Here is a 27867-nt window from a genome sequence, read left to right on the forward strand (position 1 = left end):
GCGTGGTTTTTTTTTTCATGAGCCAAATGCAAAATGTCTACATCCTAAGGTTGTTGGAAAAACCAAGTGAGATAAGGAATGTAAATACACTTTGTAAACTGTCAAGTGCTGTACCCTTAGCAGAAAGTACCATAGCAGATTAGATGAGAGCACAGCTCTGAAGTAAGACCCACCTGGTTTCACTTCCTGGCTCCACCACTCACTAGCTATTGGATCCTGAAAAAGAGGCTTAACGTCTCTGGGCCTGCTTCCTCATCTGAAAATGAAGTCACTAAAAGTACCTCTCATCAAGCATAAATATTATGAAATGCTTGGCATATGCCCAGCACATAAGATGTACTCAATAAATGTTAGCTACAGTCGGAATCATTAAGAAAGCTATTACATTTTTGCTTCAAGCCCAGTACAGATGAGGGTAGAGTGAAGAGACCCCCTCCCCTTCCCCATAGGAGCTCCAGTCCAGAGCATTCTGAATGGACAAGTTGCTTCTCTCTCAGACTGTCATGCATCCTCTGTTGATTAGGAATAATGATTATACTTCACACGGTTGTCAAGTGTCCAGGAAGAGAATGCTTAAGTAAGTAAAATCACTCCATGGATTGTCAAGCTGTTCACATTTTGGAGTTGGTGATAGCAGTAGAGGAGTTTCTGAGATCATTGTTTTCTGTTTATGATGGCAGTTCTTTTCCAGACCTTCTCGTAAGTTCATCTCACTCCACCCTCCACTGCCTTCACTCCACCTTCTCTCCTTGGTGGGGAGGAAAGGGTTTGTTTTCAAGTAGCAAATCATGTTGGCTAATAATCTTTAATGACACATATGCCTAGAGAGTTTACCTGTAGACGAGTCAGAGTGACTGACCTGGAATAGAATTTATTGTCAATATTCAGAACACCCTAGCTCAGAAAGCAAACCCACAGATGGTCAGGAGGGCATGTGATGGTCTGAAGATACAATTTCCAGAAACGTAAAATCATTTCTGTTGTAAAAATATAAAATAAAACTCAGCAAAGATTTTATTCAACTCATTAGTTAATGAAGTAATCAGCAAGATATTTAGACCAGTTCAAAAAGCATTTGAGGGGCTGGGTATTTATAGGAAATTTAATGTTCGGACAAGATTGATGGGTTAGGTACATAACTAGCTAATAGGACAATAACCATAACCTTCAGGTTATCTATTTTAAAAAAGGTTATCTATTTTAAAAAAGATAAAAACTCCTTATATTTGTATCTTTACCAGACAAAAATCTCCAAGTTAACATGTAGCTTCACCAAGTCTGGGAGTACAGCAAAGTAAATATGTCTAGATAATCCTTGAGGGGACTATCGCCACCATATGCCACTGAGAGGACCTGCCACCTACTTTTCTGCCTTATGCCCAAGTTTTGGATAATTTTTTTAACAATGGTAAATATTTTACTTTACAAACAACCTTTTAATCTGACTTGATGCTCACAACAGCCCTATGGAGGCAAAAAGGGTCAGGGAAAACCCATTTTGCAGAGGAGGAAACCGAGTTACATATGGGAGGAGAACTCCCATTGTCTAACCCCGAGTCCCACATTCGTTCCTAAACTCCATATTGCATTTCTTCTTTTCCCTTCTTCATTTCTGTCCTACCTTGTTCTTGGTGACATTTTCCCCCCTGTAAGACTTCCCCTGGGGGTTCACCTGAAGGAGATGATCAAAGGGGGGAGGAGGCCCTGTTGCTCCCCAGCCCTTGCGTCCCCAGGGCTCCTGGCCTGAGCTAAGACCTTTTAATTTCCTGATGCGATTCAGTTCCACAACATCCTACTCTCCCAAGCCAAAGAAAATTGTCAAAACAGGTTATCTCCCCTCAGGAAAAATGATAGAATAGATGCTACATTCCAGGAACCCATTATTTTAAAGTGATGGCTCCTTTTAAGCTCTTCTGTTTTCAGCTACTGTGAGCCACTGTGAGCCGCCACTACACCATCTTTCATCCGAGACAGAGTCCACATCAGAGAAACCTACTGTTTATAAACCAGAATATCTTGTCTGAAACACTGCTTCTGGTTGATGTTTTCCTCTTCTCAATAAACAGGATCATCATTTTCCGTGTCTGACACAGCCGGGTCTGTCTGGCTCCTGGATGAATGACATGCAGGGGACAAATGGCTATTTATTGTGTTAAGCAGTCGGCCAGGAAACTGGCTGCAAGTGTGGCCTGATGGCCCAAATCTGCTTCTTCCTTGCAAGGCCATTTATTTTTCTCTCCCACGGATTTCTGTCACCATGGAAACTGTCCCACTAGCAGGATGGAGGCTAAGGCCAACTCTCTGCTTCCTGCACTTAGTCAGAGAGGCAACACTTACACGAAGCAAAGGCGACAGTAAGAAAGTATATGAGGTGTGGAGTTAGAAAGTAGTTCCTCTGAAGTTCCCTAGGATTCTGAAACTGGAAAAGGAATTTTTTTTTTTTTTTTTTTAGAACATCTGATTCAGGGTCTCTCAGACCATTTACACAAGGGTTGCTGACAAGGAAAACAAAAGTCCAGTGCATAATATGTGCATGCCAAGCCCTTTCCTTGTAGCAAACCATTTAACCTTCCCAGTAGCTCCGCTACGCACATTGGTTCTTACTATCTCCACGACCCAGAGGGAGAAACTGGAGACTCTGCAAGTCCAGTCACTTGCCCAAGTCCAGCAGAAGAAAGGAACAAATTTAGGTCTAAAAATCCAGACCTTGTGACCCCAAAGCCTGGACCTCTCCACTTGAAAGAGCTGGGCTAGCACCTCAGAGGCTCTGAAAGCCATGTCACATCCAGTGTCCACCATTTTTATTTGATCGTGTAATCGTTCCCACCCCAGCCATCAACGACCCCTTTGCAACATCTCACAGAATGAGGATTCTGTGGAACAGGATTCTGGCAGTCTCGATCCAGGCCAGTTTTCTCATCTTACAGAGGAGCAACTTAGGCTGGGGGAGGAAATGAGTTGCCTCTAGCTGCACAGCTAATAAATGTCAGAGCCCGCACCACAGTCAGCGCCCTGCCCCACGGGCCGTGCTCTGCTGTGCTCTGCGGCCTCACATCACTATTTCTAAGCAAACCCTGAGCCGGCAGCCCAGCTCTCCGGCCAAGCATCAGGACTAATCCCCTTATAGGATGACTGTTAAATCAGCCACTCATTAGAAGAACAGCAAGGCCCGCACGCAGGGTGCTTTGCCACTTATGAAATGCTTCCACATAGCTCTTCTGTTTCCAGGCTTTGCTGCCTCTGGGTCTTTCTAAAATGATCTAACAATGAAGCCTTATTCATAAGTTGTATACCTTCCAAAATAACCATTGGATCACTCAAACATGAAGCGTGAAAGGATCACTGTGTTTCAACTGGTAGAATCCAAGGTGACAAGAGGCAGAAGCAGTGAGAGGTGGAGGTTTGCAAGGTGTTCGATGCCAGGGTTTTAGAGAACAAAGTTCTACCTGTGAAGGAAAGCTCCCCAGCTTCGGACGAGGAGTTGATGGTGAGCATCTTCTTGTTTTTCTTCGTTAACAAGAAGCTAGCACTGACCAGGCACAAATGTGAACATGCTCTCTATCAAATGTGTGCAGCGTGGCGCTTACTCCGCAGAGTTGTGAATGTGTATGAGAACAGCGCAGTCCAAGAGGACATGGTGCGAACAGCAGCTGTCCAGTGAGAGATGGGGAGCTAGGTGTCACTGTGGGAAGATCTGAGGTACAGAAGAGAAATATTGTGAAGAATGAGTGTGTCTTCTCATGTACTTCTTCAAATTCTAACCGTAACGATGAGGACAGTCTCCCAGGTTCCACTGCTTGTTTTTCCCCCACTTAAAAGCAAAGAGAGTAAAGGAGTAATGCTCAGATTGCAACATCCCACCCATCACGTCCTCTCGTATCTTTTTGCCCTTACACATTTTCTCCCTTCTCCTTTTCTGCCTGCTCATTCTGCCTAACCCCCATCCAGAGTCACCTCCTCTAAGAAGCCTCCCTGGACTTCCTGTACAGGTTTATTCACACCTTCCTCTGTGCGCCTAAAGTCTGTGTGCAAAATAACACCAGCTACCAGTTTTTAGTACCCAGTGTGAGTGGGCACTTTACATACATTATCTTTGTACCCATTTGACAAGTAAGGAGACTGAAGCCCAGTGTGTCCAAGGCCAGGATGGCTGTTGAGTCACGATGCTGGGTTTGGAATCCAGGTCTCCCAGGCTCCAAAGTCCATGCCTTTCTGCTATATAACAGGCAGCTTCCTCTGCCTCAAACTTACCCCTTCCAGAAGCAGGTGATAAGTATGTGCTTCTTCATCTCCCTCTAGTCTATGAGTACCTCTAGGGCACACCCGAGTCCTATGATGTATCCCTGTGCCTGACATATGCTAAATAAATGGTTAGATGAATCAATAATCTGTTGAATGAGGAGCTTATCCCTTTATCTTACGAGTTGATGAAGCCTTGTTCTTGATAAAACCGTAATACATGTGCATTAACTGTAGCAAGTCATCCCCACCCCCAATGGAGAGCTAGGTAAGTTTCTCAGCCAGCAGATGCATACACTAACCCCCTTCTTCTTCAATTTTAATGTAATACAAATCTCCTGGAATTTCATGGAAGTGCATATTCTGAATCAGAAGGTCTGGGGCAGGACCTGAGGGGCTGTGTTTCTGGCAAGCTTCCCGCGGAGGCTGCTGATTTGAAGACCCCATTGGAGAGCCACCTGGGTCTCAACACAGCAGCAGCACAGCTGGTGACAAAGAATAAAACCTGTCCTGTGTGTTGTTTTCCTTCCAAAGGACCACCAGACTTCAAATGCTCCTGGTTTTCCGTGTTTTAGCAAAATATTTAAGTTATGCTTTGAGCTATAAACATTTGGCAACATGAACATTTGTTTGTGCCTGTAGCTTTGGTTTAATCACACCCTATCAATAAATCACAAATAAAGGAGGGAGAGGAGGCACTCGCTGGAAGATTCCATTCCAGTGACAAGTGGACCTACCAGGGGAGCTGGTGAATATGGAGGAAGGAGGAGATGATCCCTCACAGCAGGGGGTTTCCAATGGAGCCCTGGTGGCTGGCTGGCAACAGCACCGAAAGCCCCCGCCTCATTCCATTTTTATTGGGAAGGGCCCCACCCTTCCACACTTGCCAGCCCTATGACCACTTTCCCGGCTGGTCTTCTCCATTCTTGGTAAACAGTAACTGATGGCTTATTCATCTCGAGCCCTTTGAACCCCACACAATCCCTTTGCTGGCATGCCAAGTCTTTTAGAGGTCAAGCGATCCCCGGTCCAAGACTTTTGGAAGGAAAACACCCTCTTTTCTGTCTCCTTTTCCAGATGTCCCTGGGCCAGCAGCAGTCAGCAAGAGGTGTGCCTTGTTTGAAATGCAAGGGGACGTGTGCCGGCTTCGAGCCACATCCATGGAGGTAAGAGTTTGTCAGGAGAGGCTCTGCCTGCTTTCATTTCTTGGCTGTCCTTTCTGGGAACCACTGGTCATTCTGCTCTGCTGGGACTGCTTAAGATGCATGCATTTCAGGGAGGACTTGGTCTGGAGTGAATGCACTCCTGCTTTGCCTAATTCAGAAATGACAGAGAAGCCCTTGGGAGCCAAGATGAGAAAGGAGTTTAGTGCTTCACACACCATTTCGAGGCGAGGATCACCAAGCTCAGCCCACCAAGGCCGCACTGGGAAGATGTGAGCAGTTGTTAGTCGGTGCCTGGTCCTCTCTGGATTGCTATATCCTGGGGCTTGGTGCATGCGGTTGATCTCCCCATACTGTGTAATCGCCCCTGTTTTGATCTGAGTGCCCCTGGGCCCGAAATAAAAGTCACTGTGTCCACAGGACTTAAAAACCAGGCTGTGGTGCATTCATACACACAAGGGAGGGCCATAAGATCCAGCTGGACTCTGAAAACCAGAGGTAGGGCCGCCCCACTACACAATTCCCAGGTGCTACTGCCATCATCATCTACATGGATGGCACCCACTGGAGGTGTGCAGTGCACAGCCTGTGTGACTGTCCCGGTAGCCCTGGGAGAGAGAGGCTAACCTCTGTAGGGCACGAGAGCACAGAGGGAGTTTTTGTCTCTTCTGCCAGAGGGTTTCCTTGGGCACTCATTGGGGGAGCAAAATTTGAGAGGTATTTGTCTCAGAGTTGTTGACTTCCATTGTGAGATGGCAATTGCAAAAACATTTATTGAGCTGAACCAAGTCTTTTACATTTAAATGCTGAAGTAACCCTGAGCAGTAGGTAGTAGTTTCTCCATTTTTCAGGTCAGAAAACTGAGAGTGGGTAGCAGGAGACATCCAGTGCATGGCAGAATTCAAACTTGGGTCTTCGTGAACCCCACCCCCATGCTCTCAACCTCTCGGCAGTACTGTGGGTCGTGAGCCTTTGAAGCACAAGACTGTTCCTTAACTCCGTTCCCTGACAGTTCTCGACCTCACAGGAGCTCATGTGGTCTTCTGGATGCAGGGGACCTTCAAGGTCGTCCAAACCCCACTCCATCCCCCACACAAATTCCTCCCAAAGCGAACACACTCCCCATTGGGGGAATGCCCCACACATCTATTTTGGCCACTCGAGCTCTTTCTGGTCTTGAGCAGAGTCAGCTTCCCTATGCTTTCGCCGCCTGGTCCTGAATCTGCCATCAGGGTATCACAGAAAAATGCTGACTCCTCATCAGCTCTCCAAAAACAGCTGGGATACCTCCTTTTAGAATCCTTAGGGCAGGGGGTAATGTTCCCTGAATGCACCCACCGACTCAGTTCAATAATGTTTTCCCCTCTCAAGGATCAGTTCTTGCTGCCTGTTGTCTGACATCTGAAAAGGTTCATTCAACATATTTTGTCTGGTTTTCTAGCTGTTTATGGCAGGATGGCAATTCTGGGCCCTATTCTTCTGGGCTATAAGCAGGAGTGTGAGCATGGTTTTAATCCCCACATTCCCCCGCCATTCTACAAAGGACTTGAACATCAAGTAAATTGATCCTTGAGAAATGCAGATTGTAGCTTCGGGTCCCAAATATCAAGTGTTGTCTTTGGTTGGAATAACTTTAACGGGGACCTAAATTCAAGCCATACTGGAGCCAGGAGGTCCCAGAAACTTAGGGGGGGAAACCACGTGAAAGCATTTTTATGCTCCAGTTCTCATACTTTCAGTAGTTTGAAAGATATTTGAATGACCCAAGTGACAGCCGGCCTGCTTTAATGAGCAAGTCCCCCAACTAATAATCACAGGACAAATTCATGTGCTGACTCAGCTTGAAAAAACACTTCCCTTCTGTAAGCCTCACCTTTCCTATCTGAAAAATGGGAACGTTGGAGCCCATGTGCTCTAGGCTCCACTTCTGGCTTTACAATCCATAGTTTCAGGCAAGCTGTCTGTAATCAAACTAGTGACATGGTTAGCAGAATTAGCATGGTAATTAGTATCAGTGGCAGATGGTAGAATTACTTGGAGAGAAGGGTACAGAGAGAAGGCAAGAGCAGACTTTCATGAAAACAGAAGGGGAGGCTCCCTGGCGGTCTGCAGCTTCCTGCTTCCCTGATGGACATGTCAGGTTCCCTGGCCTTCTGAGCTATCCTCAGGAGGCTGACCCACCCTTCAGGGCAGGGGGACACACACGTCCAGGACTCCAGACTTTTCAGAGAGAGCCAGAAAGTCTCTTCCTTGCAGGCAGAGATTCTTTTTTTTATATTATCATAATCCTAATCGCTTTTTTTTTTAATGCACACTGACTTCAGTGAGTGGAGAAGAGCCCCAGGGAACCCCTGAGGGAAGCAGGGGACATGGTATGACAAATGGGAGACAGACCACTGGCTCTTCAGATCACCCATTTTCACATTCTTCGGGGTTGTTCTTTGGATTCTCCCAGCATCCTCATTGCGGCACCCCCTCTGAGGAGGTCCTGTCTCCATGCTGGTGTAGCTGGCCAGTGTTAGCTCTGCCTCTTCTCCCCGGGGCAGTGGATCTTCACAGATGACTCTGCCCAAAGAGCTGGGCTTCCTGTGCTTTTTGAGAGACCAGAGAAAGTCAACCAGAGCTGCTTAAGTTCCTGAAAGGCACCGACTAAGGATTCTGGCAATTTGATGGGCATCCAGATCCCCTTTGAACAGGATTACAAGTACCCCTGCCCAGATCCCACTTCGGACCCATGGAATCTGACAAGCTGGAGCAAGGGTGGGGCATCTCCAAGTCTACCGAGCTCCCCAGGTGATTTAGATGTGCAGCAAAGTTTGAAAACCAAGGGTCAGCTACCTTTCTGTAAACAGCCTGTTCGTAAACATTTTCAGTTTGGCAGGCCATATGGTCTCTGGCACAACTAGTCAACTTGGCCCTCGTAGCGTGAAACCATCCATAGGCAATATGTAAATGAATGAATGTGATTATGTTCCCATAAATCTCTATTTCAGGACACTGAAATTCAAATTTCATATCATTTTCCTGTGTCAGTAATCTTCTTTTGATTTTTTTTTCCGACCATGTCACAATGTAAAAACTTTTCTTACTTCACAGGCTGTACAAAAATAGGGGATGGGCCAGACTCAGCCAATGGAATGTAGTATGCCAACTCCTGATGTAACTATCTCACTGTCAGATAAGAAACTTGACCATGGGCTGTGTTGGGCTAGTGTTCAGGCTGAGCTTAGAGTCCAAGGCTTTGCCTTTTCCAGCATTGCAGGTAGCCCAGGACAGACTGTAGAAATAGCCATTTTAATACCGCTGAGGCTCTTTCTGGGTGTGTCTGTGTCCCCTTCAGTCTGGGTGCCTGGAAGGAGTGGAGTTGGTCTAAGGGGTATCTTCTTCTTCTATAGAACCGCAGCAACAGTGCCTGGCAACACGATGGTATGAATAAAGGGAGAAAGAACATTGACACAGTTTCAGAGAATATCTCATATCCGTCAGCATTTTCCATTTCAAACTGTTTTGCATTCGCTACATCTCTAATAGCATCCTGAGAGTCTCATTAACCAAAAAAGCAAATGGCAGCTTCCCCACCCAGCTCCATGCATGGAAGGCCTTGGGGCTCAGAGGATCTCGTGGGGCACCAGGCTTTCCCTCACTTCCTTCCTCTTCCTCCTTCCACTTCCTCCTCTGCTGCTGTCACTCCCCACGTGTAGACCAGTGGTGCTACCCCCTACCCTAGAGAAACAGTCTCCTTCATGCCTGGCTCATAAAAGGGAGAGGCAAGAGGATATTTATTATGAATAAAGTGCCCCAATTCTGTAAAATGAGCAACCCCTTCTTATGAGAACAAAAAGAAAAGACTTCTTGTTTTTGCCCTGCATCATCTTCAGGGTCATATTCCATTTTGAAGTACTGGAATTATCCTTGAGATCATCGATTTTACCATTTCTCAAATTGTAGCCCACTGCATGTGAACTTGGACTGCAAGCTTCTCTTCAGAGAACATTGGAAATGCTGCATTCTCCCCGCCTTAAAGTCACACTGTACATCAGTGCATTAAAAACAAGAATCAGCCTTGCACTAGAGAAATATGTCTAACTTTCTGTAACCCTCTGTCTCCCACACTTATCACCCTGAGCCTTTTTCCACGTGCCCCATACTTACAGGCTGGGGGGAACTGGTCCAGACCAGCAGAACCACCCCAGAGCATATGCAGCCCTCACAGGGCCCAACCTTATTCTCTGTTACAGTGTCCATCTGATTTTCTCTCCCTCTCTCACCCCAACTGTAGGCTCCTAGAAGGTTGCAGTGGGATGTCCCTCATTAGACAAGGGTTTCTCAACCTCAGCACTATTGACATTTTGGACAGGATAATTCTTTGTTGTGGAGGGGGCTGTCCTCTGTATTACGGATGTTTAGCAGCATCCCTGGCCTCTACCCTATAGAAGCTAGGAGCACCCCATTATGACAGTGACAGTCAAAAGTATCTTCAGACGTTGCCACTTGCCTCCTGGGGGTGTGACCTTAGTTTAGAACTACTGATGGAAGGGACACCTGGGTGGCTCAGTCAGTTAAGCGTCTGCCTTCGGCTCAGGTCATGATCCCGGGGTCCTGGGATCGAGCCCCGCATCAGGCTCCCTGCTCCGCGGGGAGTCTCCTTCTCCACTGCCTGCCACTCTCTCTCTCTCTCTCTCTCTCTGTCAAATGAATAAATTAAAAAATCTTAAAAAGAAAAACTACTGATGGAAAAAAAGGAGGATTCCTTCAGGCACGCCTGGCTGTGAGGCACTCCTGCTACTGCGGTGGCATCTCTCCTGCTCGGTCCTGCCTCACCCCTGTTGCAGGTCTTGACGTTGCTCACTTTACTTAACAAGTTCTCAAATCTCATGCGTGAGAGCAGCTGAGATACAGCAGGACTCAGGTGTCAGGCCGGAAAGGGAGGGAAGCGGTTTTCCTCTATACCGGGAACACTCTGGATTTTGAAACCTTAACAGCATGGCACAAAGCAGCCAGATGCTTTAGTTTTTAATTGTCAGACAGAAGCATCAGGCTTTCGAGTGAATGTGACGCTTCCCCAGGATGCTTTTCCTTCTCTCAGCCTCACCACAAAGCCTTGCCAGTGAACATCAATCTCTCCAGCCCACGGGGTTTTCTGAGCTCATTCCCTTCCCCCCTGGGTCCTATCCACCCATTCCTTGAAGAAAATTTTCAGCTGTATTCTAACTTCACTATGGTTGCTAAAGAGTTGAAAGCTGCTGAAGTTCCAAGGCTCATGAATCTTGGGAGATAATTTCAATAATTCCTTAGAGCAGAGGTCAGCGATTTTTTTTCTTTTTTTTTTTACAAAGGACCAGATCGTGGATATTTTAGGCTCTGTGGGTCACACAGTCTCTGTTGCAATTATTCAAGTCTGCCCTTGTAGCCCAAATGCATCCACAGACAATATATAAGTGAATGAGCATGGCTGTGTTCCAATAAAACATTATTTACACAAGGAGGTTGTGGGCCGGGTTCAGCCCACAGGTCATAAAGACTCCTGCTTTCGAGCATCTCTAATGAATGAAACAGCCTTTGCTGTCACACCCAAAGTGAGTAAAAATGTGCTGTTCTTTTTACCAGCAAAAGTCACATCCCACATTCCCCACAGATAGACTGATAGTCTCCCAAATGCAGTTCCCAATCCCAGAGGCCTTTTGATCTCAGGTTACCATTTGTCTTGCTGCCAACCCTTACAAGTTACTAAAGTCGAACCTTGAACTTGCTTTCAAAAAGGCAGATGCTACCAGCAGGAGACTCTGCTCTTCTTCTCTGGAGGTTGATCTCACATGTCCCAATTAACCTCCCACCCCAGGAAAATATGCAAGTCATGCAAATGCAGCCACGAAGACCACTGCTTCAGCTCTGAGCTGGAAGACGATCGGAAAATTGGCCGCTTGCTGATGGACTCCAAGTATTCCACCCTCACGGCCCGGGTGAAAGGCGGGGACGGCATCCGGATTTATAAGAGGAATCGGATGATCATGACCAATCCCATTGCCACTGGGAAAGATCCCACCTTTGACACCATCACCTATGAGTGGGCCCCTCCTGGAGTCACCCAGAAACTGGTAAGGCAGCTTCCTCCAACCAAGTGGTTGTTTTCCTATCCTTGTACATGTTCGTCATGCCTGAATGTCAAAGATAAGGTCAGAAGAGGGCGAGATTATAGAAATGATAGGAATAGCTCTAGTTCTGAACCTGCTCCTGCCTCGCTATGTGATCTTGAAGTGAAAATTCCCTGGGCCTCGGTTTTCCTCATCCATGAAATGGATAAAAGTGTCTCTATGAATTCCAAGGCCCTTCCAGCTCTAGTCCAGGGTCGTCCATGGTTCCTTATGGGCTCCCCACTTCTGAACAAAGGATGGTTTATCATTCCAAACTCTCAGAGTGCTTGTCTTCATGTGTGAGATGTTCATTTCCCCTCAAAGTGGCCTGGGATATACCCATTGCACACCTGTGGGGGAGCAGAGAAACAGTTCTTTCCCCTCTCCAACAGCAGAGGCCTCTTGGGCTTGGAAGGGAGAACCAAACTAGCTTTACACAACCCCGGGGAAGAGGCACCCAGAGAAGGACAAGGTCACACCCTGGCCACCCAACTACAAAGACCCATAACAAGTCCCCATGCACAGGCCTCAGCCCAGACCATTAAATCAGAAGCTCTAGATTGCAGGATCGCCATCACCAGACATGGGCATTTAACTCCTCAGGTAATCCCACATGCAGCCACCTTCAAGACCCAGCGGACCAGACCAGTGCCCCTCAAATTTCAGCAAGCATATACGTCATCTGGACAGCTTGCTGAAATACATCCAGTAAGCTTGGGGCTGGTCCTGAGACTCTGCACTCCTGACACTCTCCCAGGTGATGCCGATCCTGCTGGCCCCCAGACCTCACCTGGAATAGCAAGGGCCTAGGTGATTTCCACAAGTCAATGAGATTAAAAAGGTCCTACAGTTTTAGAGATGCAAGCCTGGCATTTTAATTAAATCTCTTCTGGGGAAAAAGGAGAGACTTCAGAGTCCTACATGGTCATATCCCCACAGGCTCCTCCCACAGCTCCGGCTATGACCCCTCACTCATTACCTTACAGTGCCCTGACCTTCCTCTTTCCTGCTCTGGAACGCTCTAGGCTTTTGCCCTCCTCAGGGACTTTGCACTTGCTGTTCCCTCTACTTGAAATATCCTTTTCCTGCTCTTTGCATGGCTGGGTCTTTCTGACAGTCAGGTCCCAGACAGGCTTTCCCTAACCACCCAATCTACAGCAGATGCCACCTACCCTCCAGCTACATTTTTTCTCTCTCAGTTCTCCAGTGTTTCTTTAGAAGCTCTGATTGCAAGGTATAGTTATCTTATGTGCACCTTTGCTTAGTTATCATCTCTCTCACTAGAGTGAAACGAGGCCCACAAGGGCAGACACCATGCCTGTCCTGTGCACCATCCTATCCAGCACCTTGCACCATGCAGGACACATAGTAGGTTTGATGAGTATTTGTGCTATATCACCCTTCTGGCCACATGTGGTCCATGGACTGACACTGCCACAAAATCCTGTGATTGGCCCACAACGAGAGGTACAGAAATTGAGAAGAAATGCTGGGGAAATTTAGTAGCAATTGGCATCCAGGCATGTGATCAGAGACCTCCTCTCACTGAAGAGAATTCCACTGTCGTCAGACTCACGTGGAAATCTCAATGTGGCATGAGCTACATTCTCATCTCATGCAGTGAGCCCACAAATCATTCTACAATAGGTGGAAAAATCAAACAAACAAACAAAAAAAACTGATCCTTCACCATAGAGAGTCTGAGCAGCACAGTTCTAGGCTGTAGCTTAAGTGGGGGAAAGGAGGGGGGACTCCCTTCTAGATCAAGTGGAGATTGGCAAGATGCTTTTTTAAATGCTATATTTTTTGAAGACATATTTTAAAAGAATATGTCAGCATTTGTGAGCTCAGCCACCCTGTGAAATAGGAATTATTTTACGTGTAAGGAAACACAGCATGGTTAATTGGACTTCGCCAGTTGGAGGGGCATATCCGGGCCACAGAGGGTGACGTCCAACAACAGCAGTGCCGGGACACGCTGGGCGGCTCTGCATGCGGGTCTGCCTCCAGCGCCCAGGTCTGGGTAAGCCATCAAGCAGGTCTCCAAGATGTCAGTGGAAACTAAAGCAAGCAGCTCGTAAAAGAGCTGGCTGTGGGCGTCAGGAACTGGCTGGTGAAAACCCCAAGCGCTTCGGCCCCAGACTAACCAGAGGAAGGCATCATCAGGCTGTGATTAATGCTGGCTCATAAAACCACATGGTATAAAGGGCCCTCTGTCTGCCCCCCATCTGGCCTGCCTGAGCAAGTTGCCTTTCTGAGATTGGACAGTTCTCTCTTCCCATTCACCCTCCCAACATTTTTTTTAATTACCAAGTGATCAGGACTGATTATATTTTGGAAATGGGACTGGATCTTGCTGTCATCCTTCCCAACCAGAATGAAAAACGGAAAAATTCTTAAGCCTTTGAAGACTAGTCACAATAAACCTAATGGCTAATATTTATTGAGTACTTACCTGTGCCAAGCACTATGCTAAGAGCTGTACATGCATGGTCTCATCTAATTTTCCAACACTGTTAGGGATGGACTATGACTACACTTATCCACAGAGGGGGATGCTGAGGCTCCAAGAAGTGACACAACTAGCCAACTGTCCCATAGCTGGCTTAAATGGCAGAGCCAGGCCTTGGACTCGGGCCTCCCTCACTCCAAAGCTTAGGCTCTTCCCTACCAAGCCAGGCCAGGAGAACCAGACAGGTAGGAGGAGAGGCAGAAAGAAGCAGGTATCTTGGATTAGCACTTTTAAGGGAATAAGAATTTCTAAGAATAGGGAGGGACTTGGGCAAATGTTTGAAGGCTATCCAGGATTTGGGAGGAGGCAAGGAGGAAAAGATGAAGGGAACCAGCATCCATTGAGCATTCTGGATGGATGGATAGATAGACAGACAGACAGACAGACAGATATATCATCAACACCTCACCACTCCCTACGTGCATAATAACCCCATTTTACAGGGGAGCAAACAGAGGCTTTTGAGGAGGCTCCGCAGCTGTGGCACTCATACCTCATCCTGTACTCCCATACCCATGGCAAACACTGCTGGTCAGTCAGGGCACTGTCTCTCACAGAGCCCTCATTGGGCCTCAGAATCCTCCTCAATACAGCACTCCGAGTAGCCACTATTGACTAGGATTGACATGTACCATGAAGCCCACTGACCGTCCTTGCCTGACAGCTGGAGAAGCAGAAAGAATAGGCAGGATCAGGTCTTCCGATTCCAGAGTCCATGCCCTTTCTACTGCCCAACCCTGGGAATAAAGCACCTTTCTTTCCCACTTTTCTCTCTGCCCTTTGATTCCTCTCCTGATAAAGCCCGATTCTGGGAACCTGTTCACCCAGGATGTCCCAGCCAGACAGCAGAGCACCAAATGACTCAGAAAAGTCCTCGTGAAAAACTTGAAACCTAAGCCAACCTTTCCAGCTGCTCCGAGAAAAGGCTTCTTGCTAAAGGTTTGGGGAACATGACCTTAATCAGCTTCCTGGAGAGATTCCTGAGAGATTCTCTTACAAGCTCTGAGCAGCACAGGCAGCTGACTCTGACCCAGCCCTCTGTCCCCATCATCCCCTTCCCAAGCCCACGCCAACCAATGTGGTTGTCTGAACGGCAGACTCTGTTACCCTCCCCGGGGTCAGTGAGCAGAGTCTGCCGCAGGTGTGTCAATCGGCTGCTGGGGCCAGCCAGACAGGGCCAGCCAGACAAGGCAAGCCAGGCGGGGCCAGCCATCACAGAACACACGCCAGGGGCAGCGGGATGCTGCGCTGCCCAGCTGGGGCTTTGAGCTGCGACAGGAACACTGGGTTCCTGGGGAAGGAACACTCCCTGTCTCCAGGGCCCTGCCCAGGAATCCTTTAACTCTGCGGGCCACAAACACCTGTGGCCAGGACAGAGCCAGGAAAGGACACTGAATGCAGGATCGACAAGCAGGTGGCCAGCACCTGCAGAGAGCCACTGCTGCAGGACTTCTACCGCAGTGTTTATTGTAACGCAAAACAGGGAGGGATACCTGCTGTTGAAGGCGGAGTCACAGACGTATCCAGGGACTGGGGGATGGTGGCCCTAAGCAGTACTTATACAGCCTCCTCACCCTGCCCAAGACCAAAGGAAATTCCCTTAGAGATTGGAGGAAATCGTTTTCTCTTGGCAAATCATTCATCTTCTAGAGAAGTCATAGACACATGGTTGAGACCCAAGCTGCTGAGTACCAAACTGTCTCGACTACAGACGCGTCGTGGGAGCTTCAGGAGATTCCTTCTCTGTGCCTCAGTGTTTCGAGGGGTAATATTAATTCCTTCCTCCTAGGCGTTCTGTGAGAATTAGATGGGTTAGCATGGGTCAGGCACCTAGAAGGGTGCCCGGATCATAGGCACCACCATGCCTTCAACCACTCAACCTGGGGGGGTCAGCAGCCTTTGTAGGAGAAGAGGTTATGCTCCGCTCCCATGAGCTCCATCAGCCATGCAACTGGAACTGCTTCAGCACTTGGAATGAATGAGATGATGGCCGAGTCTGGGTGCCCATTCTGGCACAGTGAGCAATGCTCTTGTTTCTACTTCTCCAAAATCCCTCCTTAGATCCTGGGAGCAGGGCAGGCCCCAGCACAAAATTGGAATGGCTGTGGTAGGTATTTGCCCCCCACAGCCCATCTTGTTGGCCTTAACCCGTCTCCCCAGGGCCCTGTGCCCTGCCCCAGCCTGTAGGCTGCTGGTCTGCTGCTTTCCCTGTCCTCTGAGGGTCACATCCTGTCCCGCCACCCACTGTCCCCAGAGAGGCCCCAATCCTCAGATGTCCGGCTTCACACCCAGGAGGACCTGCAAAAGTGCTCACTTCTAGGCCCCTCACAGACTCCTAAATCAGAGTCACAATGTCATCCAGTGATTCTTATGCACTCCAAAGTGTGAGACTAGATTCTTCACACCTACCTGCCTGGAATGTTCGTGTTGGAAGCCCCCTGCAATTTCATACTGACCCGGAGAAAAACCACATCCCCCCCTGCCTTCCCCAGACAGAGTTAGGACTCAGCCCTTTCCAGACACACAGTCAGCTGAGTGGCCCCCTTGTGCTTCTTGTTCTTCCATGTGTGGGGGCTCAGGGTCTTGGCCTCTTGGGCCAACCAGAATCCATGGACTCCTTGAGCCACTTTCCTGACCTGTAGACTCGGGTCGGTGCTACCGCTTCTCTCTCATAGTTGAGGTAAGGACTGAGTGAGGTCACCACAGAATTCTCACAGGGGTCAGGACCCTGAAGATCATGCAGTCTGTCTACCCCAAACTTTGCAAATGATGAAACTGAGGCCCAGGGGGTCTGGGTGCTTTCTCAGTCTTACACAGAGAACAACAGCAGGGCAGGAGCTACAACCCCACATTTTCTGACACCCCAGGACTCTGTCCACCACCTAGGCCATCTCCTGTATCTGGCAAAGCACCTGGAAAAGTGCTGGGGACTCTGCAGATGAAGGGATAGTAACAGGGTATGCCATGAGCCCACAGAGCCAGAAGAAGCCTCAGCCAGATGTTCCAGGATCTAGGACGGAGCCCCCTAGGGAGCATCCACAGCTGTCGCTCGCTTCATGAGTCCCATGGGAACGCGGGTCACCTGCCTCTCCCTTCTCCAAAACTGCTCTCATCCAGAATGCATTTATTATGAAACTCAGCAAACCAGGCTCTGGACTAGTACACCCCTCCCTCCACTTCCTCACCCCTACTCCCCAACATCAGGCAACAACAAGGCGGTGTCATTATGAATTGCTATATGACTTTCCATGTTGATTCACACAATTCAGTTCCAAAATGAGTCGAGCCCCAAGTGATGTGATATGGGGCAGGCAGGTTCCAAGAGGGTTAATATGGAAACAGCCACCTGGGCAGTGGGAATCAAGCAACCTACTGGGGGTGTCAGGGTCACAGTCAGGGGCAAGCCCAGACGCCAAGAACAGTTGTCAAGGAAAACAATTTGCCTTTCACACTTTCTCATGCTGTCTGGCCTTGACCTTTATCTCCCCCTAATCTCCCCATCCCTGGCAGCCACCCAAGTATAAGATTACTGTTCACTTAAAAAAAAAAAAAAAAAAAAGCCAAATTGGACAGTTATCTATGGACATATTAATATTCAGATGGTTACCAGTCATACTGATGTGGAAATGTTACCTTGAGACCTTGTCAATTCATTCTATTAGAAGGTGCCTTTGCCTGTTTTTAAATTAATAAACCATGAAATACCTTATGCCTATAATGATTTAATTATACTTTTCTAAGAAAAGCAATTTTAAGCTAGATTGACTTTTTTTTTTTTAATTAGGAGCATTGCCATGAGGTGAGTGAAGTAAAAATGTTCAGTGTTGAAGGAAACAAAACCTGTATCTCAAAGTCCGTGAATCTAAAATGAACACTGACTTAAAGTACACCATTCTCATCCAGAAACTTATTTAGGCCTCTCTGGGGTGTTGCCAGATTCACAACATCGTGGCCTTGACCGTCCTCAGGTTCTGCAGAAAACCCGAAGAAGCTGGAAACTTCGCCCGTTCCAGATCTCTGCGTGGGTGCCTGCAAATCACAGTTGCTTTATCTCCTCCCCACTAGGGCCTGCAGTACATGGAGCTCATCCCGAAGGAGAAGCAGCCAGTGACAGGCACCGAGGGTGCCTATTACCGCCGCCGCCAGCTCATGCACCAGCTCCCCATCTACGACCAGGACCCCTCTCGCTGCCGTGGACTTCTGGAGAATGAGGTGAAAGTGATGGAAGAATTTGTCAAGCAGTACAAGAGCGAGGCGCTGGGCGTGGGAGAGGTGGCCCTCCCTGGGCAGGGGGGCTTGCCCAAGGAGGAGGGGAAGCAGCCGGAAAAGCCAGAGGGCACGGAGACCACGGCCCCAACCACCAACGGCAGCATCGGCGACCTATCCAAAGAATACGTAAGTCTCTCCCCGGCCTCCCGGTGTGGCTGAAACCACCAGGCTCGGGGCTTGCGCGGTTGGGGCCCCAGCTCCAGGCTCTTCCCCTCATTCATGCATCCATTCACGTGTTCATCCCGCCAGCAGCTATGCGGTGCTCATTTACTCTGGGCCAGGCGCTGTTTGCGGAAAATCACACACGATCACCGTGCTTGAGAGGCTTATCGTCCAGGGGAGGTCCCAGACTACCAAACTGTCACAGCTTAGAGAAAGGGCATCGGTGAGGCTCATCGTCCAGCGGAGGTCCCAGACTACCAAACTGTCACAGCTTAGAGAAAGGGCATCGGTGAGGCTGGGGTGAGGGTCGGCTTGGAGGAGGAGCTGGGGCCCAGCCTGGCCTGGAAAGAATAACCAGGATGCATCCAAGTCTTCAGGCTTGGCAGGGAAGCCCTGTGCCGCCTTATAGAGATGAGCATGTACAAAAGTTCCAGAGAGCACGGTGGAGCCAGAGGCCTGAGCAGAGTCCCATGTGACTGAAAGCACGGTGTGCTAGGGGGCGTGGGGACACGAGGCTGGCCAGGTCAGCAGGGGCACGCTTCCTAAAGCGGCAAGCCATCCATTCGTCCCTTGAGTATTGACTAGCCTGTACTCTCCGCCAAGCCCCAGGAAATCAAACAGGCAGAAGACCCTGTCCCCACATAGGAAAATAGCAGGGATATTGGACATCCCTCTGAGGGCCATGGGGAGCTGTGGCAGGCTGTCGGTGGGAGGCGTCACAGGATCTGAGCTGTGCTTTGGTAGTGTCCTCGAGTAGTGTGTAGAAGATATGCCGTAAAGGAGTGAGCTCCTGGGGGCTGTTTGAGAAAAATTGCAGAAGCCAGAGTGTCTCATGGATTGGTTTGCCTGAATCTGCCCCACAGGAGGTAAGAGGACTAGCTTGAGGCAGGTGCCACCAAGGACTGGTGTTTACTGTTTCCTGGCCTCTGGCCCCCTTCTACCTTTTGCCCTCTGCCCCTATCAGCCAACTGGCCTCAACTGCCTCTATTTGGGATTTGGAGATAAATGTCCCAATACAGGGAGCCCTCAAGCAAATTACCTGCCTTGCTGCTAACAGACTGGCAGGTACCTGTGTGAGCCAGACATCCCAGGGAGATGGCAGCCCCAATGATGCTGTCACTACATTCAGAGAGGGCCGGGCTCCTTCTTCCCTGCAGTGACTCAAACTTGTCATCCAAAACCTTCATCCTGTACGTCCAATCTCCATGTGTTGGCCCATTCATCTGGGATTGCCATCCAGTGAACTATGGCCTCACACTGTTAATCTGAGAACTTTTTTTTTTTAAGATTTTATTTATTTATTTATTTGAGAGAGACAGAGCACAAGCAGCGGGGGGAGAGGGCAGGGGGGGATGAGGCAGAGGGAGAGGCAGAAGCAGACTCCCCACTGAGTAGGGAGCCCGATGGGGGACTTGATCGAGGACCCCAACCAAGATCACGACCTCAGACGCTTAACTGACTGAGCCACCCAGGCGCCCCTAATCTGAGAACTTTAAGACAAAAAACAAAACCTATTTTCCCTACCACAAATTTGGAAATATGTTGAAAAGACCTATTTTTTCAGGAAGAATACATGTCCCAGCAACTTAAAAAAAATTTAGATCAGTTACCATGTTTCATAAATTAGTCTCTTCTCCATCCAGCTCTCTATCCAAATAGTCATCGGTCCTTAAAGCATAAATACCACCTAATTCCAAGTTGGAGGGCGATCTCTTTAAGTCATTGTGACACTTCCCAATTGCCATTCCCAGGAGAGAGATGCTGATCTGAGAACGTATTTTATCCTCTACTCAGCCCCACATATTTGCACAGCAGGGAAGTGGGGCAAAGGTGGCCTGAGATGCTGGGTCTCTGCCTACCGTCAACTTTAGGAAGTAGTTGTGACAGTTTGGAAGTATATAAACAACAAGATCAGACAATGAACGGGGAATTTGAAGGAAGCCAGTATTGGTTGGGCTGGGCTGGCTGGGGAAGACGGCCTTCTCCTTCCTTACCCTAACCCCAATCTTGCTTAGATAATTAGTCATGTAATCAGTGGATTCAGGTCTGTATGTCATGTATTTATGTCACCTCCAGGTGCTGCTGGCTTGTCTTTTTCATCTCTGTATCTTCAGCAGATGCCACTGATAGAGATAGTAGGTGCTCAATAAATACGTGAACCAGGAATGAATGAACAAATGGATGAATAAGTGAGTGTTCTAACTAAATAGAGCCTCGAACGATGGAGACAATCTAGATGGCCATATTGCCCAGGAGGATGATGGGATTCAAGTTCACATTTATTAAGCACCTGCTCTGTGCCAGATACCTGCCCACTCTTTCAAGGTCTTTGTTTAATTCACACAATTGCCTAGTGGGATGAATTTCACCAAACCCATTTTACAGGTGTGGAATCAGAGATTCAGAGATGGTAGGTAACTTTTCCAAGGTCCCATAGTTTCTAAGGAGTAGAACCTGGATCCGATACTTGTCCTACTACATGATGCAGAGTTATAAAACCCTGCTTATGATCTGTTCCAGGAAGAAAAAAGGCTGGGTGCTCTTATTTATAACTCCCTGTTTATCTCCTTGAATCCAGGGAGCAAATCCTATAAAGGCAGCTAGATAGACATAGAATATAGATAGTGTGTCCTCAGCAACCCCAAACTTAGTTGTGGATGTATGCTCCCTGCACTGCTCTGCCTTAGCCCAGTGAGTAGCCGCATTAAGTGGACATGGGTGCTAGCCATCCTGTGTGCTTTGCCTTCTATTTCTCATAAAAGGGCAGTGTAGGACAGTTTACCAGAGCCAGGCATCAGGCAGGAATCCTGATTTTTGCTCCCCTGATGAGGATAATGAACTCTGCCAGAAGTGGCTAGGGCGTTCAATTTGAGAACCCAGATGTGGGGAGGAAATTGTAGAACTCAGACTGACACCCCAAATCCAAGCAGTGATTTAGGGGAAAAAATGGAAGCAAAAGGAAGGACACATGAAACCTATTTTCTTAGAACTATATTGGTGACATAGTATGGTTTATCATCCAAAGAATGATCATTATTACTATCGTTAGCAGCTATGTGTGGCAGGCTTTCTCTGAATCAAGGGTAGCGCTAAGCACTAGAGTATCTGATTTAAAGCTCCCAACCACCCAAGAACTTAAAAAGAAAAGCTGTGGGATTTGAACCAACCTGTCAGACTCCAAGTCCATCTTTCCTGTTGCCCAAAGCTTGTTCCTTGGAAAACTAATGGATATTAGGCCATAAAGGGGTTACATGGCCATGTAAGTTTAGGAGACATGAGAGTGACCAAAACTACATGGGTTTCTTTGTGGTAGGATTTTCTGAGAGCCTCTGGTAGGCTGTGGCAATGGTTCTCAAATCACCCAGAAGGCTGGTTAAAATCCAGAGGGCTGGGCCCCACCCCAGAGCTCCCTGCTTAGTAGGGGCAGGTGGGGCCAGAGACTCAGCTTTTCTACTGAGCACCCAGGTCGATGCTGGCGCTGGTCTGGGGGCCACCCTTTGAGAACCACTGCTAAAGAGTATAAAAATAATTTTATATATAAGCTCAGGAAAAATGATATCGCCAAACTGGCATATGGTGAGGATCGAAGAGATGACAACACAGGCATTTTCTAGATGTATTTGGCCTCCTGGCTTAGGGAGTCCAGCTTTGAGGACACTGCACAGCACTCTCCCATTCCCCATTCCCCATTGAATGGTCCATGGGGAGTTCTGGAAACCCAGAACTGCTTTATACACTGCTTTATACCCCACGCAACCACACTACTCAGCAGCCTGAGGCCACAAGCCCCCTTTCCTCCGCACTGCAGTCAGCCTACACGGCAGGCGGTTCTCCAGTGAACTCGCTTGGCTCCGTCAAGCTGCTGTCCGCCTGTTACCGTGGTGTCCTTCCTCAGACAGCTTGGGAGGGGCCTGAAGCCAGCAACGGCTGAGTCAGACCCTGGAGTCCTCCTCACCAAGCCCCTCCACCAAAATGTGCTCAGAGGAAAGGGTTATCCAGACCCGAGGAACGCTATTGCCAGAAGCCTTTTCCAAATTGCCCATGTGGAAATGCCCCAGGGGCTGAGTTAGGGGTGAGGCCACTGAGAACAGTGGGTGGGTCAGGCGGCTGGGGGGAACAGCACCCTCTGAGCCCAACTCCCCCGTGTGGCTGGGCCTTCGGGGTTATTCAGATCTGAGTCCAGCTCACAGATGTGCACCCCAGCTTTCCAGCTCCGGGCCCACACTCAGGCCCCCCTGACGGGACAGGGGAACCTCACATCAGCCGAGGCACATCTGAGGAGTGAACCCAAGAGCTGTGGCTGCCCTTGCCTACCTCAGAGCAACCCTCTTCAAAAGCATCATTATTAAATTGAGGTTAAGAGACGCAGGACACCTGGGAAATGCTGTCGGAGGTATCTGTCTTCATGAGGAGACACCGCAGTAGAAAAATCCCAGGGGCTAACAGCCGCTGTCACCTGAAGTGTGCCCTTTGAATCAGTGAGGCCAATTAAAAACCCAAAATATCTCCCCTCCCTCTTTTACTTGCCCCATGTGTATATGCTGGCAAGGAAGGGGGGCAGGTGGGAGGGGAACTGTTAATGTCTTCGAACCCTCAGCAGGCATATTCATGTCTTCGAACTCTCCTAACAACTAGTAGGAGAGGTAGGGGTTGTTACACCCATTTCGCAGATGCGGAACCTGATGCAGAGAGAGGTTAAGAGGCTTGCTGATAAGAGGTGGGGCTGGGACTCCCATCCCAGGTCCTTGTGTGTCACCAGCCCTGAGGAGTATGAGCAGCCCTGGGGTGGGACCAACACCACAAAGGTGTGCTCATTTATGTTTGCTGGATGAGCAGCAGTGTTTGGAGTCACCCACAGCCCAATCCAGTGAAGAATCTGGGGGCCTCTTGTCTGCATGCCAAGAACAATGGAAGGACTTGCCCACCGCACCCCAGTCTCACCCACCATGAGTTCTCCTGGGTTTGGAGGGCTTCAGAGGGCTCCATGGCCAGGGAACTGCCAACTGCAGCAACCTGGAACATTTGCTCCAGAATGGATAAGCTCCATATCGACTTTCCAGGCCCTCTGCTCCCCACCTCTCCCACCTAGATGGAACCTATGAGCGCCTGGGCCACGAGGGCAATGACCTCAGTGCTCTGATTGTTAACAGCCCCACCAAACCATTTCCCCGCCTTTAGAATGCTTACTTGCTTGATATTTTCTCAGAAATGAAATATACGGATTTCCTGGGCGTGGAATTTCCGCCTCTCCCTACACCCCAAACTTGTAACTGAAGGAAGGGGAAAGAAAGCCAGAACATAGCACTCGGAGTAATCCCCACCCTTTAGTGTTTATCATCCCTGCCGGTGCCCCCCACCCAGCCCCTTCCCCTCAGCACCCCTCCCACCGAGGTCTGCCTCTCAGATGGAAACTTACAGCAGCTGGCTGCTCAGCCCGACTCCTGCCCCAACAAGGGACATATTTGTGGGCAAGGGACTTCCAAACCTTTGTGCAGCAGATGTTTGGCTTGTGGGCTCAGCAGGCTGGCTTTCCTGCCAGCCCCTCTCTGGGAATTTGAAACCAGCGCCCCACCCCCGCATCCTGAGCCCTGTCTGAGCTGGAGAACCCAGGCCAAAAGGCCCAGGAAATCACCATGGTTACCAAGCTTCTCAACATCTGTGTCCCTCCTTCTTTACAATGGAGATATTTTAATGACATTAAAGGGATTTTTTTTTTTTCCACAGAAAATTCCCTTTATCCCATTTTTTATGCTATAAATACTTTTCCATGTTGCCACATAGGCTTCACAAGCATCTTTTTTTTTTTTTTTTTCTGGAGTGGGCTGCATCATATTCCATTGACTAAAACAGGAGCTGGCAAATTTTTCCTGTAAAAGGCAGATGGTGAATATTTTAGGCTTTGCAAGCCATACGGTCTCTGTCACAACTACTCGCTCTGGCCCTGTGGCCCTAACGCAGCCATAGACCATAGATGGGATCTAAACGATGACTATGGCCGTGTGCCAATAAAACTTTATTTGCAAAAACAAGTGGTGGGCAGGATTTGGCCCACAGATGTAGTTTGCTCACCCCAGAACTCGAACCACTATAAAAGATGGTTACTAGCTTTTTATGAATTACTTTGATTTTATCCAACTTTATTTTGCCATTATATAGGTTAATAGGATGACGATGATGATGATGATGTCGGCTGCCATCCCTTGACTATCTAGATTGTGCCCCGGCACTATGCCAATGGCGTCACATAGTTGTTGTTTTTTTTTTTACTGAATCCTAAGAATTCTCCTACAAAATCTAATTTCCCCTTTTTCTAGTCATCTAGCTTGTGAGTGGTTAAGCCAGAACTGGAACTAAGGCCTGCCTTACCCCAAACCCCACAAAGACTCCAGTGAATGGAAGCTTCTATTTCCTCAGCAACCATGCAGCTGCAGGCACTTCGCACAGCCATTGCAACAGAGACGATCCCATGTAAGGCTTTTTCCTTTGGCGGGAAGCCAGTCCTTGCCTATACACTCATCAAAGCTGGATTTGAGAACACCCTGGGCTGATGGCCTCTCTTCCGAGGGTAGCATTTATGAAACCTTCCTGGCTCCGTGTTCCCCCTTTATCAGATAACCAGTGAGGAGGGAGAGTCAGTTAGAAATGCCTAACATGTTACCTTGCTCGGCAGAGAGCCCCAGATTCAATAATCTGCCCCAAGAAGAAGCATGAGGTGAAATGGTTGGCCAACAACAGTGACCACCATATGTAAAGCATCTCCCATGAGCCAGGGCCTGCCATATGTTCCTAATGATGAAACTGAGGCTCAGAGAGGTGGGTGACTTGTCTGAGGGCTCACTGGTGAAGAAGCAATGGCATGGCTCTCATTCCAAAGCCTGTCACCCTAACCACTGCACCCAGCCTGCCCAATCTGTACTATGAGGAATCTCAGGAAGATGACAGGGTTGGGGGAACAGAACGCAAGAGTCTAAAGATGCCAGAAATGACACTGGGCCAAAAAAGGAAAGAAAAATAAGAGAAAAAAAAAAGAAAAACCTCTGGAATACACGAGGCTGCAAAGATGGTGAATAATCACCATAAGAGGAAATGGGGAGATGCTGTTTATAAATAAATTGTTGAGTATTTGTGTTGGAAAGAACCCAGCGCCTGAATTCAAGGCCCTTGTGTTAATATTTACTGTATTGTAATAGTGAGATTTTCACAAGGCACTCTGGGTTTAGACTGAGTAGGCCTTTGGATAAGAGCCTTCCAGAAAAGAACAGAATGATTGGGACAGAACTTCTGGCAACCCCAAGAGAGAGATTATTGCTGGTTCAGAGGGTTCTCCATATCTGTTGATCATTCTCTGAAGGCCAACACAACTCCATCCTTAGAGACAGTTCTTTGGCCACATAACCCTTGGCCACTGTCCCTAACCTACTGTTGCCTAAAACACTTTGTGTCTCAGTTACTCCCATTTCAGAAGCCTTAATGATTCTGTTTGCCCACATTGGGTGTTCTTGTCATCTAATGCTGAATATCAAACCACCCCAAGGTATAGAGGCTTAAAAAAATAACATCTGTCCTGCTCACAAATCAGCAATCGGGCAGGGTTCAGTGGCGGATATCTTATCTCTGCCCATGTGGCATCATTTGGAACAGCTTGTAGGCTAGGAGCTGGAGGCTTGTGAAGCTCGTTGTCTCACTGGTCTGTGGCTTCAATGCTAGGAAGACACAACCAGCTGGGCTGGACCAGGCAGGAAGGGGCTCCTTGGGCCTCTTCCCCTCTCTCTGTGTGGCTTCTCCACAGGGTTGCCCTCACAAAGAGGTCTCGGGATTCCTTTCCTGCCTGCTCAGGGCTCCCAACGTGTGTATAGAGAGAGAGAGATCCCAGTGGAAGAGACTGTGTTGTCTTTTTTATGACCTACCTCAGGAATCGGTAACATCCCTCCCACTACATTCTGTTCAACAGAAGCAAGTCATTAAGGAGGGTCAACAATCAGAAGAAGGGACTTAGACATCCATGGGTTGGAGGAGTGTCCAAGAATTTGCCAACATCATTTCCACACACCATGACCAAGGGAACCTCAACCCTACGGGGTCTTAGCTCCCAAGGCAGCAACATCTAAAGTGTTCCTCAGCTTTCTCCAAGCAGGTGTTTTAACACTTGACAAAGGCCCAAAGTACAGAATTTTCAAACCCTTTCATTTAGACCCTTTTCATTCAGAATCTCTCACCATTTGAACAGGGACAGGGCCAAACTTCAGTGGCACAAGGAGAAACTTCACCTTTGTTCCACCAATGAAAGATTTGTGCCACACCTCCTCCCCTCAAGGGGGAAATAGTCTGCAAATTAAGCTATGTGTCAAATGTTAGAAAGATTCTCAAGGGCAAGCTCTGATTTTAGATGGTTGAGAGTATGAATAAGAACCAATTGATATGATAGCGGTAAGTGTTCTTCTCTATGCCTTTTAACATAGTCCCAAGGGACTTTTACTTGGCCACAGTAGTATCTCCTTCATAGGGAAAGTAGTCTGAGAATGCCCACACTGGGCTTTCTTAAAAATTGTCTAGAATTTAAGCATCCCAGGAATTCAAATTGGCTTTTGGGCTGTAACCAAACTAAATTGGTGGTATCATTTCTGCTGAGCTTATTTTTAAGGTCATTTTTAAACACTCTATGATAGTGGTTCTCAAACTGAGTCCCCTGACCACACCAGCATCCCCGGGAGCTTGCGGATTCCTGTACTTCATCCCAGACCTATCTGAATCAGACACTCTGGGTATGGGGCCCAATGGTCTGTTTTAACAAGCCCTCTAGGGGGTGCTAGGGCAGACTCAGGCCTGAGAACCACTGTCTTACAGGGGGTGGTTTGGGAGAAGGGACTGACTGTAGCTGAGTCTGGGGTAGTGATTGACAATGCAGTTCACACAACTCTACCCTCTGGCTGTGCACAGATGGAAAAAATGGAGATGGGGAAAAAACAAAGCTCATTGATGGGAGGAATAACCTCCTTTCAATATGCGTGATCGTGGTATTACGGAAAGAAACCCCAGGCCTCCAAACCAAAAACACATCCTGCCTTCAACATGTCTTTGTCATCTTGGGAAAGTGATTTAACCCCTCTGAGCCACAGGCCTCTCCTCTATAAAGAGGACTGGGGTATGGACAACAGGAGATTTTAGCTACCTATTATTGAGCCCTTATAAAGTCCATTAACTCTATTATCTCATTTAATCCCAAGAACAACGATATGATGTTAATATTATTAGAGTCCTCATTTGATGGGTAAAAAAAACTAAAGCACAGAGAGGTTGGGTAACTTGCCCAAGGTCACATAGCTAGCCCCACTCTCAGCCACCCGCTGCAATTTAGAAATTGTCAACTTCAGTACCAAGGTTGTAGGAAAAT

General features: G+C 48.2%; 1 protein-coding gene across 1 annotated transcript in view; it reads left to right on the forward strand.

Moving 5' to 3' along the window:
• The window catches only part of LMCD1 (LIM and cysteine rich domains 1), a 58492-nt gene that overhangs the window by 23797 nt on the left and 6828 nt on the right, over positions 1 to 27867 (forward strand). Inside the window, exons 2-4 of the mRNA XM_032411840.1 lie at positions 5317 to 5405; positions 11242 to 11497; positions 18111 to 18440. Coding sequence (XP_032267731.1) covers positions 5317 to 5405; positions 11242 to 11497; positions 18111 to 18440 — 675 coding nt within the window. The remainder of the gene's footprint in view (positions 1 to 5316; positions 5406 to 11241; positions 11498 to 18110; positions 18441 to 27867) is intronic.

Source organism: Phoca vitulina, unplaced genomic scaffold (genome assembly GCF_004348235.1).
Source record: "Phoca vitulina isolate PV1807 unplaced genomic scaffold, GSC_HSeal_1.0 scaffold13, whole genome shotgun sequence".
Lineage (NCBI taxonomy): Eukaryota > Metazoa > Chordata > Mammalia > Carnivora > Phocidae > Phoca > Phoca vitulina.